The 14426-nt window shown below is 37.2% G+C and overlaps 1 protein-coding gene across 1 annotated transcript in view; it reads left to right on the top strand.

Moving 5' to 3' along the window:
* The window catches only part of GTF2E2 (general transcription factor IIE subunit 2), an 84860-nt gene that overhangs the window by 49558 nt on the left and 20876 nt on the right, over positions 1-14426 (top strand). Inside the window, exon 6 of the mRNA XM_041753517.1 lies at positions 9802-9895. Coding sequence (XP_041609451.1) covers positions 9802-9895 — 94 coding nt within the window. The remainder of the gene's footprint in view (positions 1-9801; positions 9896-14426) is intronic.

Genomic DNA, 14426 nt, shown 5'->3' with positions numbered 1-14426 from the left:
CATCTAATTTGTTGTGAATTCCCGTTGGTGAGTTTCTTATTTTAGAGATGGTGTTTTTTTTTGTTTTTTTTTGTTTTTTTTTAATGATTATTTATTTATGATAGTCATACAGAGAGAGAGAGAGAGAGGCAGAGACACAGGCAGAGGGAGAAGCAGGCTCCATGCACCGGGAGCCCGACGTGGGATTCGATCCCGGGTCTCCAGGATCGCGCCCTGGGCCAAAGGCAGGCGCCAAACCGCTGCGCCACCCAGGGATCCCAGGAGATGGTGTTTTTTAGTTCTAGGTTTTTCATTCTTTTTTTATGGTTTCTGTTCCTTTGCGGAGTTTTTTTTTTTTTTTTATTCATTATAAGCCTGTTTTCCAGTATACTCTTGAGTATAATTTCTTGCAACTGCTTTAAAAATCTTCCTTTTCTAATTCAACAGCTGGGTCATTTTGAGACTGGTCTGTACTGACTCTCTTTGTCTCTTGAGTATGGATCATGTTTTCCTGTTTCTTTGTATGTCTAATAAATTTCTGTTGAGTCTTAAATATTGTGAATTATATGTGTAATAAAGACTCAGGATTTTGTTATATTCCTCCAGAAAGTTTTTGTTGGTTTTATGCTTTTTTTTTTTTTTTAAAGATTTTATTTATTTATTCATGATAGACACAGAGACATAGGCAGAGGGAGAAGCAGGCTTCCTGCAGGGAGCCCAGTGTGAAACTCCATCCCAGGACTTCAGGATCCTGACCTGAGCCAAAGGCAGACACTCAACTACTGAGCCACCCAGGCACCCTGGTTTTATGTTTAAATGGGTAGTTAACTTGGCTAGACTCAAACCCCAAACTTTCTCTTCTTTGCAGTGGGTGGCATATAATACATCTTCTTTCTTCTTTTAATGCTTTTAAAAATATCCAGAGTTTACAGTTAAGTTTTCTGTGAGTGAATTGGTTCCTTAGGAGGGACTTGGCCATTATCCGAAGCAGAACCTTATTCAGATTTGAAATAGGATTTTTTTTTTTAATTTTTTTTAATTTTTATTTATTTATGATAGCCAAACACAGAGAGAGAGAGAGAGAGAGAGAGAGAGAGAGGCAGAGACACAGGCAGAGGGAGAAGCAGGCTCCATGCACCGGGAGCCCGATGTGGGACTTGATCCCGGGTCTCCAGGATCACGCCCTGGGCCAAAGGCAGGCGCTAAACCGCTGCGCCACCCAGGGATCCCATGAAATAGGATTTATTTTAAAGTACATATTGAACGAGCAACTCCTCGGGTTGTTTTTTAGTTTAAAAGTTTTTTGTTTTTTTTTTTTTTTAGATTGCAGTAAAAACCACATAAGGTAAAGTTGGAGATATTAAGCATGTCTTAAGAATACACCATCAGTGTTAAGTATGTTCACATTTTTGTGCAAAAGATAATCCAGAACTTCTATATTTTGTAAAACAGAAACTCTAAATCCATTAAACACTTTTCCTCATCCTGCTTCCTAATCCCTAGCAAGTAACATTCTACTTTATATGATTTAGACTACTCTAACTCAGCGAAGTGGAATTATACCTTATTGGTTTATAATTGGCTTATTATACTTAGCACAGTATCTGAATTTCCTCTGTGTTGCAGCATTTATAAGAATTTCCTTCCTTTTTGAGGTTGATATACTGCATTATATGTACACACCAGTTTGCTTATCATTTTGGTTGCTTCCATTTTTTAGCTATTGGGAATAATGCTACTGTGGATATGGTTGTAAAAATCTTCAAGACTGCTTTTTTTTTTTTTTTAAGATTTTATTTATTTATTCATGAGAGAGACAGAGAGAGAGGCAGAGACACTGGCAGAGGGAGAAGCAGGCTCCATGCAGGGAGCCTGACATGGGACTCGATCCTGGGACTCCAGGGTCACGCCCTGGGCTGAAGACAGGCGCTAAACCGCTGAGCCCCCCAGGAATCCCCTTTGAATTTTTTAAAAATTTATTTTATTAAAAAGCAAAAATTTATTTTTGCTTTTGCCCTAAGTTTTCTTTTTTTTTTTTTAAAGATTTATTTATTTATTCATGATAGACACAGAGAGAGAGAGAAAGGTAGAGACACAGGAGGAGGGAGAAGCAGGCTCCATGCACCGGGAGCCCGACGTGGGATTCGATCCCGGGTCTCCAGGATCGCGCCCTGGGCCAAAGGCAGGCGCTAAACCGCTGCGCCACCCAGGGATCCCCTAAGTTTTCTTCTAGATTTTTATAGTTTCACATTTTACATTTAGGTCTTTAATCCATTTCAAGTTAATGTTTGTTTATATATGGTGTTAGGTAAGGGTCAGGTTTCATTCTTTTGTATGTGGATATCCAGTTTCCTAGCATTTTTAATTGAAAAGATTGTCTTTCCCCATTGAATGTCCTGGCACTTTTGTCATAAGTTGTTTGACCATAATACATGCGATGATTTATTTTTGGACACTCTCTTCAACAGTGTTTTTTTGTTTTGTTTTGTTTTATTTTTTAAGATTTTATTTATTTATTCATGAGAGACCCAGAGAAAAGGCAGAGACATAGGGAAAGGGAGAAGCAGGCTCCTCGCAGGGAGCCCAATGTGGGACTAGATCCCAGGACCCTGGGATCACTCCCTGGGCCAAAGGCAGACACTCAACTGCTGAGCCACCCAGACGCCCCTCTTCAACAGTCTTTATGCAGTATTACACTTTTAATTACTATAGATTCGTAGGAAGTTTATTTAAATATTTTATTTATTTGAGAGAGAGCATGAGCAGGGGGAGGGGCAGAGGAAGTGGAAGAAGCAGAGTACCCTCTGAGCAGGAACCCCAGCGCCCTTGATCATGCAAAGGCAGATGCTTAAATGACAGCCTACCTAGGTGCCCCCTTTCAGCAACATTTTACAATCTTCATGGTGCAAATCCTTCACCTCTTTGTTTTAGTTAATTCCTAAATATTTTATTATATTTGATGCTTTTGTGAATGGAATTGTTCTTGTAACTTCCATTTCAGATTGTTCATTGTTAGTATATAGAAATGCAACTGATATTTGTGTGTTGACTTTGTATCCTGTTACTTTGATGAATTCTTTTATTCAAACAGTTCTTCTGTTTTTTAAACATGTAATGTTAGGGACGCCTGGGTGGCTTAGCAGTTGGGTATCTGCCTTTGGCTCAGGACGTGGTCCCATGGTCCCAGGATCGATTCCCACATCGGGCTTCTGCATGGAGTCTGCTTCTCCCTCTGCCTGTGTCTCTGCCTCTCTTTGTGTGTGTCTCATGAATAAATAAATAAAATAAATAAGAATAAACACATAACATATTTTGGGTGTATAACCTAATGGTTCAATATTTGTATACATTGTGAAAATGATCACCACAATAAGTCTGATTAACACCTGTCACCATACATAGCACCAAATTTTTTTAGTGATGAGAACTTTTAAGATTTATTCTTTCAATAGCATTTAAATCTGCAATGTAATATTATTAACATGTGGTTACCATGCTGAACCTTACATTTCTATGACTTATAACTTGATAGTATGTACTTTTTGACTACTTCATGCGTTTTCTCTATCCCACACCTGCTATGCTGGCAACCTCCGAGGCTTTGTTTTTTCTTTTTTTTAGATTCCACATAAAGATGAAATAATACAAATACAGTATTAGTCTTTCTCCATCTCACATATTTCACTTAGCATAATGCCCTCAAGATCCATCCATTTTATTACAGAGGCAAGATTTCACTCTTTTATGGCTAGATAATACTCCATTTGTGTATGTATATCATATTTTTTATCCAATTATCCATCAGTGGACACTTAGGTTGTTTTTGTTTCTTGGCAATTGTGAATAATGCTGCTGTATACAAGGGGATGTATATATCTTTTTAAGTTAGTGTTTTTGCTTTCTTTGGATAAGTACCAGAACTGGATTATTGGAGCATATGGTGGTTCTATTTCTGATATTTTGAGGGGCCTCTGTATTGTTTTCCACAGTGGTTGTACCAGTTTACATTCCCAGCAATAGTACTTGAGAGTTCCCTTTTCTCCACATTTTATCCAGTAGTCCTATCCTATCTTTTTAATAATGGCTGTTCTGACAGGTGTGAGATGATATCTCATTGTGATTTTTGCATTTCCCTGACTGTGATGTTGAGTATATTGGTGGCCATCTGCAGGTCTTCTTGGGAAACATTTCTGTTGAGATCCTCTACCAATTTTTAAATTAGATTGTTTTTTATTAAGTTCCATGAGTTCTTTATATATTTGGGATATTAACCCCTAATCAGATATTTGAGTTGTTTTTCTTTTTGTTATTCCAACTGGGTGATTTCCACTATCCTGTTCTGATCCATTCTTCTGTATCATCTCATCTGTAATTAATTCCCTGTATTGTATTTTTCCTGTCAGTTGTTGTATTCTTTAGCTCTGATTCTTCAGGTCTCTTTTTAAATTTCCTCTTTGTTGAAGTTCTGTGTTCCCCTATTGTTCTGAATTTGGCGAGCATTTCATTGAATTTATAATCTCGTAGATTGCTTATCTCTATTTTGTTTAGGGTTTTTTGTTTTTGTTGTTTTTAGGTTTTGTTTTGTTCCTCTGAAATCTATTCCTATGTCCCCTTACTTTGCCTAGCTGCGTTTCTATATATTAGATCAATTGCATGTCCTTGTTTTGAAGGAGTGGCTTTATGCAAAAGGTGTCCTGTGGGGCTCAGCTGTACAAACCAGAGGCAGGTACCCTGGGGGTATCCCCTTTGTGAGTTGTATATATATACTCTTCTTTTGTGTCTGGGCTACAATTGGTGTGAACTTGTTGATGTGCAGGACTGTCCTTTGTGTCTGTGAGGCCCAGTGGCAGCTGCTAGTGGTTTACTGGTGAATAGAGCTGGCCTCTGACCTATCTGGCTGAGAGACCTGCCTGCAAATAGCTGCAGGCACTCTCTACTGTGCATGGCTGGAATCCCCAGAGTATGGGCCATTTGAGAGTGGATTGCTGGTGCTATTGGAAGCTGCCTACTGGGTGGTGGGTGGATGTGTTGTGGAAGGGCTCCGATGCATGCAGAGGCTGCTTGGAACCTCTTTCTTTAGATTGCAGAGTTTAATCTTTTTATATTTTAATTACTTCAAGGGGATGTCATTTTGCTATTAGTTTTCTATATGCCTTCTTGCATTTTTGTTCTTTTATTGCATTATTTTTTCTTTTTAAAGATTTTATTTGAGAGAGAGCAAGAAAGCACAAGCAGGGGGAGTGGCAGAGGGAGAGAGAGAAGCAGGCTACCCTCTGAGCAGGGAGCCCCATATGGGGCTTGATCCCAGGACTCTGGGGTCACGACCAGAGCTGAAGGCAGGCATTCAACCAACTGAGCCACCCAGGTGCCCTTCATTACTGTTATGTTTTGTGTTTATTTATTTTTGTGGGGGAGAGAGAATCTTAAGCAGGCTCCACACTCAATGTGGAGCGTGATGTGGGACTCTATCTCATGACCCCAAGATCGTGACCTGAGCAGAAATCAAGAGTCAGATGCTTAACTGACTGAGCCACCCAGGTGCCCCTTGGTGTTTTTTAAATACTGAAATGTTTAAGTTCTTTTCTCTTTTCCTTCATGTATATTCTATAGCTATTTTCCTTGTGGTTACTATGGGGATTATATTTAACCTCTTAAAGTTATAACATTTTTATTGGTTTGTATTTATATTTATATTAGCCTAACTTCAGTAGCATATTAAAGGTTTACTGCTTTACAGCTGCATTCCCACCCTTTTTTTTTTGTTGTTGTAAAAGTCATAAAATTACATTTTCACACATTGCTCAAAAACATAAACTAAAAATTCTTCTTATTTATTTATTTATTTATTTAAAGATTTGTTTATTTATTTATTCATAGACACAGAGAGAGAGAGAGAGAGAGGCAGAGACACAGGCAGAGGGAGAAGCAGGCTCCATGCAAGGAGCCGGATGTGGGACTCGATCCCGGGTCTCCAGGATCACACCCCAGGCTGCAGGTGGCGCTAAACTGCTGCGCCACCGGGGCTGCCCCCTAATAATTCTTTTAAATCTATTAGTCTTGGGGCAGCCCGGGTGGCTCAGCGGTTTAGCGCCGGGCTGCCTTTGGCTCAGGGCATGATCCTGGAGTCTGGGATTGAGTCCCACCTCGGGCTCCCTGCAGGGGGCGTGCTTCTTCCTCTGCCTATATCTCTGCCTCCTTCTCTCTGTGTCTCTCGTGAATAAATAAATAAATCTGTAAACAAATTTTTTTTTTATCTAGGAATATTTTTTTTTCCTTTTGACGGATAGGTTTGCTGGATAGAAGATTCTTCACAGATTTTTTAGTATTTTACATATATTAGCCTGCTACTTTCTGGCTTCTAAATTTTCTTTTTAAAAATATTTTATTTATTTATTTTAAATAGAAGGTGAGTGTGAGTGGGAGGGAGACAGGGTGGGGGAAGAATCTCAAGCCAACTCAGCACAGACCATAAAGCCTAATATAGGGCTGGATCTCATGACCCTTAGATCATGACCTGAGCCAAAACCAGGAGTTGGATGCTTAGTTGACTGAGCTACCAGATAGCTACCCTTGACCTCTAAAGTTTCTGGTGAGAAATGCAATCTTTTTGAGGATACCTTGTATGTGCTGATTTGCTTCTCTCGTTTTCAAGATTCATCTTTTGAAAGTTTATAATGTGTCTTATTATAGGTTTCTTTGAGTTCATATTCTTTGGAGTTCATTGAGCTTCTTGGGTGTTTATTATATTCATATCTTTCCTCAAGGGAAGTTTTCAGTCATTCTTTTTTGAAATATAGTTTGCCCATTTCTCTCTCTCCTTCTGGGATTCCCACAATGTGTGTTGGTCTGCTTGTTGGTGCCCTAGCAGTCTCTTAGGATCTGTTCACTCTTTTTTCAATTCTTTTTGTCAGTTCCTTAAACTTAATAATTTCCATTCTTCATGTTCAGTGATCTTTTTTTCTTCTCCCTACTGAAAAATACCTTTGAATCCCTGTAGTGAAATTTTCAATTCATTTTTTATACTTTCAGCGCCAGGATTTCTTTGTGATTTCTATCATTATCAGTATTTCCATTTCATTAATATATTGTTTTGACTTTCTCCACATTTCCCTTTAGTTCTTTGATCATCTCTAGGGCAGTTGTTTTGAAGTCTTTGTTTATATATTTACCATCAGGTCTTTTTAGGGACTGTTAATTTAGTTTTTTCCTTCAAATGGGCTATGCTTTCCTGTTTCTTTGTATGCTTTGCGATTTTTTTTTGTTGTTGAAAACTAGACATTTGGATCTAATAATACGATAACTCTGGATATTGGATTCTCACCTTCCCCAGCTTTTCCTGTTTATTTTCTTTTTGTTTTAGATTGTTGTAAGGTGTCTCTGTGCTAAGGACTAGCTGGAGGTATAAACTTAATATTTTTAAAGGACTTAGATTCTGAATCTTTTTCCTGGGCATGCATTGTCACTGTAATTTTCTTTGTTTATGTAGTTGTTTTTGTATGTATTTAACTTTGTCCTAATCTTCCCCTGGAAGTTGTAAGGCTATTATAGACTTAGAATTTCAAAATAGTTACAGGAGACTGATGTTGTCTATGTTGGGAGACAGCTTCCTGGTGCTTCTTACAGTTTGCCTTCTTTCTAGAATCTTCTATAATATATTTTGAAATTAGGAATTATCAGATCTCCAACTTTATTCTTTTTAAAGATTGTTTTGGCTGGTAAGAGTCTTTTGCCACTCTACATTAATTTCAGGAAGAATTTTTCCACTTCTTCAAAAAGCACCGTTGGGAGTTTTGCATTGAATCTGTGCATTGTTTTCAGTACTATTGATATGTTAAAAATATTAAGTCTTCTAATCCATGAACATGGATTTTTTTTCATTTATTTGTGTCGTCTTTAATTCTTTTTATTTATTTATTTTAAAGATTTTATTTATTCATGAGATACACACACAGAGAAAGAGGCAGAGATACAGGTAGCGGGAGAAGCAGGCTTCATGCAGGGAGCCCGACATGGGACATGGGACTCGATCCTGGGTCTCCAGGATTAGGCCCCGGGCTGAAGACAGTGCTAAACTGCTGAGCCACCTGGGGTGCCCTTGTCTTTAATTCTTTTCTGCACTGTCTTTTGAGTTCTCTTAGTTTATTTTAATATATAATGATTCACCACTTGGGCCCATTGGAGTCTATTATTTTTCAAAGTATTTTATGTCATGAATAATTTATATAGATAAGAATGAAGGGGTGGTAGAAAATAGCTTCATTTTTTTTATAAGATTTTGACATAGCAGACTTCTTTATCAAGTATATTTTGGCAAATGCATCAGAAAGATAAAAGAATACTATAATGTCTTTTTAGCAAAGTGAAATGGTAAAGGCTCTTATCACACAGTATTCTATGGCGACTTCCTTCCTGTTGAATAACTTAATGAAAATACCTCAGTTTTTTCCGTTCTTAGAAATAGGTCATTAAGTCATTGATTCTTTTTTTTTTTTTTAAGATTTTATTTATTTATTCATGAAAGACACACAGAGAGAGGGAGAGACACAGAGGGAGAAGCAGGCTCCATGTAGGGAGCCTGATGTGGGACTTGATCCGGGGGGACTCCAGGATCTCGCCCTGGGCCAAAGGCAGGTGCTAAACTGCTGAGCCACCCAGGGATCCCAAGTCATTGATTCTTAAGCTTGAGATTGTTTCATCTGAGCTATTGTCGTCTAAAGACTCATAGTTTTAGACTTTATTCCTGTGATGCATTTCACCATTAGAGTCTAGAGTGAGTGCTACTATCTGGCTTTTTGCATTTTTTTTTTTTAAGATTTATTTATTTATTTGTGAGAGACAGAGACATAGGCGGGAAAAGCAGGCTCTATGCGGAACTCCAGGATCATGTCCTTGGCCGAAGGCAGGTGCTCAACCGCTGAGCCACCCAGGCATCCCAGGCTTTTTGCATTCTTGTTTTCATTTATTAATAATAGTGAAGTATCCTTTGTCAGTTTTCTTGTCATTGCTCTGAGAAGCAGGAAATAAAAAATTTAGAATTGTCTACTGTATATAATGAAAGCTAAAAGACAACAAAGATCACTCTGTGGTCTTTTATGTCTTCTTGAAAGATGATACAACAGTTTGGGCAATGCAGTAAGAAAATTGAAAGGTGGCTTTTCACTGTTGCATCACACTTCTAGGTGATTTAATCATTTTCTCATTTTTAAAAAAATACTATTTTAGGGCAGCCCCGGTGGCACAGTGGTTTAGTGCCGCCTGCGGCTCAGGGTGTGATCCTAGGAACCTGGGGTCGAGTCCCACATCGGGCTCCTTGCAGGGAGCCTGCTTCTCCCTCTGCCTGTGTCTCTGCCTCTCTTTCTCTCTGCGTGTCTCTCATGAATAAATAAATAAAATCTTAAAAAAATATTATTTTAGTTTTATTTTAAAGCATAATGGAAATAATTGATGGATAACGATAAATAAGTGGCACAGTATTTTAAGGTAGAGGAAAAGTAAGAACACTAAGATCACAATTTTTCTTAGAGTTTTAGACCCCAGTGCACTCAAATCATAATTGCAACATAGATTGGGTTTTGTTTTTCAAAAATAAGTAATTTTTTTTTGTACTTTGGAAGATGTCTAAGATTTAGTGTTGAAATATCAATCCATAAAAGTAGTAAGACTGCTCATGAAAGAAACTCAAGAATTAAAATTGGGTGCAGTAGACCCTAACAGTATACTGAAGGTTAAAAGAAGTGGGAGTCCTTTGTTGTTTAACAAAAAATCTTTCGGGGTGATGTAATTTTGGAATTGACTGAAAAAAATTTTTTTTTATCATTTAAGGCTTTAGGGGACCAGATAATATTTGTAAATCGTCCTGATAAGAAGAAAATTCTTTTCTTCAATGATAAGAGCTGTCAGTTTTCCGTGGATGAAGGTGAGCCTTTCTGTTATTTTTCAAGTATGTTACAAATATAGGATGACACAATTTATAATGCAAGTATAACTTAAATTTTATAGTAGTGCTCATTAGCTTTATCATCTTTTAGAGCGTAGCTAATAATCTTTGCACTAACAGTGTTTCTCAATGCAATTTGAAATATATAATTTGAAAGATTTTAGGTTAATTGTAATCGTATAGTAGGTTATATCTTATGCTTATAGCTCAGCTGTACTAGTTTATTTCTAATATTCTACAAGTATTACTTCATATCTTGATGTGAAAGCTTGATACAGGATGGGAAAAAAACCTTTTTCTTGGTGACTGATATTCTCTTAAGTAATTTTTGAGTCTTTTGATTATCAGATTGGATAGGGAAAATGACTTTTTTCTGACTCTTGTCGAGTCAGATGCTAATAAGCTTCTGAGGAGTCTTGTACTAAATGTGTGATGCCTGTATTTTGGATTTTAGTTAAAAAATATTTCAGGGGCACCTGGATGACTCAGTTGATGAATGTCTGACTCTTGATTTTGGCTCAGGTCATGATTTCAGTTTCTCCTCTTATGCCCCTCTCTTCCCCCTTGTGTGCAGGCCCTCCATCGCTCTCTTTCTTTCAAATCTTTAAAAAATATTTCATCAGTATTTGTCAGATAAAGTAGTAAACAAGAGTTTAGTCTTGGGAAATCTCTAGCATACAAGTAGAGAAATTCTCAATTAGAAAAATGTGATATTGTACTGTAAATCTGTAGTAATTTTAAACTGAAAGGCAAGAAAATAATTAAATGCCATATTAATTATAAAATTTGAAAAGTAGTACAAACTCATACCAAAAAATTCTAACAGTATAGAATTACATAAAGTAAAAAAGTGACACTAGATTGCAAATAGTGAAACTAGTTGCTATAACTGTCTGGTAGTGCTAGTGACTCTTGTTTATTGTATCGAATAAAAGAGATTCTATTGAAGAAATAATGTTGTATTAAAAATGCACATAGGGATCCCTGGGTGGCGCAGCGGTTTGGCGCCTGCCTTTGGCCCAGGGTGCGATCCTGGAGACCCGGGATCGAATCCCACGTCGGGCTCCCGGTGCATGGAGCCTGCTTCTCCCTCTGCCTGTGTCTCTGCCTCTCTCTCTATCTCTCTCTGACTATCATAAATAAATAAAAATTAAAAAAATTAAAAAAAAATAATAAAAATGCACATAGATGGGATCCCTGGGTGGCGCAGCGGTTTGGCGCCTGCCTTTGGCCCAGGGCTTGATCCTGGAGACCCGGGATCGAATCCCACATCGGGCTCCGGGTGCATGGAGCCTGCTTCTCCCTCTGCCCATGTCTCTGCCTCTCTCTCTCTCTCTCTCTGTGTGTGACTATCATAAATAAAAAATAAAAAAAAAAATTAATTCGATCTATTAATTTAAAAAAAATGCACATAGAATTCTTGTCCCTTTAGTAGCCCATACATGTCTTGATTATGACTTTGTAATTTGTACAATAGCGCTGAGATTTTTTTTTTTTAGTATGTTATCTGGTTGTAGATATTTGGGCTTGTGGTGCTTGTAGATAGGAGTTCAGTCAACCTGAAGTTACTTTAGATGACCATGATTTATTTTAGGAAATAGAATGTTGTGTTTTGGTGGAAAATTGTGCTTGAGAGTACTTTGCGTGTAGTTGGTTCTCAGTAAATGTTTGTTACTTTAGAAAATTTTTTTCAAAGTATTCCAGTTATTCTGTATTGTACTATGTAATAAGGTAAGCTTTTTGTATGTAAATTAGGTAGAAGTGAACTTCTTTAAAAATTTGTTTGGGCAGCCCAGGTGGCTCAGCGGTTTAGCGCTGCCTTCAGCCCAGGGCGTGATCCTGGAGACCCAGGATTGAGTCCCACATTGGGCTCCCTGCATGGAGCCTGCTTCTCCCTTTGCCTGTGTCTCTGCCTCTTTCTCTCTGTGTGTCTCTTGTGAATAAGTAAATAAAATCTTTAAAAATTTTTTTGAAAGTCTAAAAAAAGTTAATTCCTTTATTCTTTGACATAGTTAATCCATTTGAAAAAAAATGTACAGTTTTTTTTTTTTTTTTTAAAGATTTATTTTTATTTATTTATGATAGTCACAGAGAGAGAGGCAGAGACACAGGCAGAGGGAGAAGCAGGCTCCATGCACCGGGAGCCGGACGTGGGACTCGATCCCGGGTCTCCAGGATCGCGCCCTGGGCCAAAGGCAGGCGCCAAACCGCTGCGCCACCCAGGGATCCCAAAAATGTACAGTTTTAAAGAACATTGAGTATCACCTATTCAGGTGGGAGGATCTTAAAGTGAAAAGTGTATATATTTTTTCCTTTCACTAATTTGAGTCCCATTTGTGGCAGTACTTAACTGGTTTAATTTTTTTTTTTAAGATTTTACTTATTTATTCATGAGAGACACACAGAGGCAGAGACATAGGCAGAGGGAGAAGCAGGCTCCATGCAAGGAGCCCGATATGGGACTTGTTCCTGGAACTCCGGGATCACGCCCTGAGCCAAAGGCAGATGCTCAACTGCTGAGCCACCCAGGTGTCCTTATTTTAATTCTTTGGGTGGTTTTTCCCTTAATGTATTAAATAATATGCTTGTATTTTTAGTTCTTGATTTTTCAGCTTGAAGTATTAGAATGACTTACTCTTTTATTGCTGATTAAACCTTCTGTCTCTCCACTTTCTAATACAGTATAGCACTTGTTTTAGTTTCTCTACCATTTTTCTGGTATCTTTAACAATCAAAATAATTGAATGTTCTTTGGGAAGTTTTAGCATTAAGTCTGCTCTTCAGATGGCAGCATAGTGTAACTTATCTGTTCTGTTACATAGATGTTCAAATTGAAGCAAATATTGAGGTTACAGTAGCTCTTTAGGAGTAGTATGGAACTCTAGGATTTCTTGATAATATTTATTGGAGAAATTTTAAGAGTATACTTTCTGTTCTGTTGTAATTCTCACACTAATCATTATGCCAAATCATTAGTATTTTCTGTCCCCAGTGTGATTTTTCTGTGGATATCTGTGTTTTAACTTTGCTCAGCCTTTTCCTGTTTGTGCATCTTTTTCTGTATTTCTATTTCTTAATATTAAGAAATATTAATGTTTCTGTTTTCATTTGCCATTTTTTACGGGCTTTGTTGGCTTAAACTTTTCCCATCTCCTCATTACTTGGTTTATAAGGACAGGATGAGGATTAATTTTCTTTCTTTCCCTCCATCTCTCCCTTTCTTTCTTTAATTTATTTGAGGGAGAGAGTGGGATGGGAAGGAGCAGTAGGAGAGGGAGAGAGGATTTTAAGCAGACTCTGGGCTGAACAGGAGTCCAGTGCAGGGCATAACCCTGAAATCATGACCTGAGGTGAAACCAGGAGTCAAACGCTTACCCGGCTGTACCACCCAAGTGCCCCAAGATGAGGATTTTCACTTTTTCCACTCAGATAATAAGTAACCATATATGCTTGTTAGTAAAATCCCACATATCTGGAAATAAATTATATAAGTTGATGTTTATTTTTTTTTCTATTAGAAATATTCTATAATGCTATGTGTAGCATTAGTATTCCATTATGGAATGGAATTCCATATTCCACTAATTCCATATTCCACTAATTCCTATTCCACTAATAGAATGCTATGTGTAGCAATCTATTAGTATTCCATTATGTATGTGTACCTGATGAATGGATATTTTAAGTACTTAATGCTGCAGCAAATATTCTTAAACCCTTTACATGCTGCATATGTGTATGCATTCTTTATGTTAATGAAATAGCTATATATATCAGAAGGTATTGGGAAGGGAAATTGATAAGTTATTTTTGCATCTATTAAGTCTTTGTTGTTAGCTTATTTAATAGGTGTTGAAATGTATTACTAAAATTTCCTAAGACTGACTGTCCTTATATGCCTAGAATAACCCTTTTTTAACTTTATATATCTCTGGACTCTTTTTCTATGTATTTAAGGGCTTTTGCTTTAGTATCCAGTTTCTTTTTTTGTTTACTTTCTCAGGGTTTGGTTTGTGTGTGATGCTGGATACATCAAAAAAGAAGTACAGTTTTCCCTTCCTCTCTTCCTTCCTACCCTTTGCCCTCCCTTTCCATTTTTATGAGAATATTCAATTACTTGGAAGATTTGAACACAGATGCCCATGAGTAGTATATTTGTCTTTGTTGACTCTTTGACAGTATTCTTTATCTCTTCTTTGGTTATGTCCTTCATTAACTTTCCCACCTTGTGAATTAATTTTGGTAATTTTTGTTTTCCTAAAATCATCCATTTTTAATTTCAAATTTAATAACATGGTTTTTGGAGAGTATGGCCCTTTAATTTAATTTTTTTCTGAGTTTTCCCTTTTTTATTGCTAACTTTTTGTATTTGGACTTTCTTTTCCTTATTGTTGGTTTGTGTATTTTACTTTTGTATTTTTGTTTTAAAGGAAAATACAATCTGTCAAATCACCCTTTACTAGTTTTTGACTATTTGGTATGAGTAGTGACTGAGCAAACATTAAAATCT

Source organism: Vulpes lagopus, chromosome 4, assembly GCF_018345385.1.
Source record: "Vulpes lagopus strain Blue_001 chromosome 4, ASM1834538v1, whole genome shotgun sequence".
Classification (NCBI taxonomy): Eukaryota; Metazoa; Chordata; class Mammalia; order Carnivora; family Canidae; genus Vulpes; species Vulpes lagopus.
This window is presented reverse-complemented; position numbering and strand designations above follow the sequence as displayed.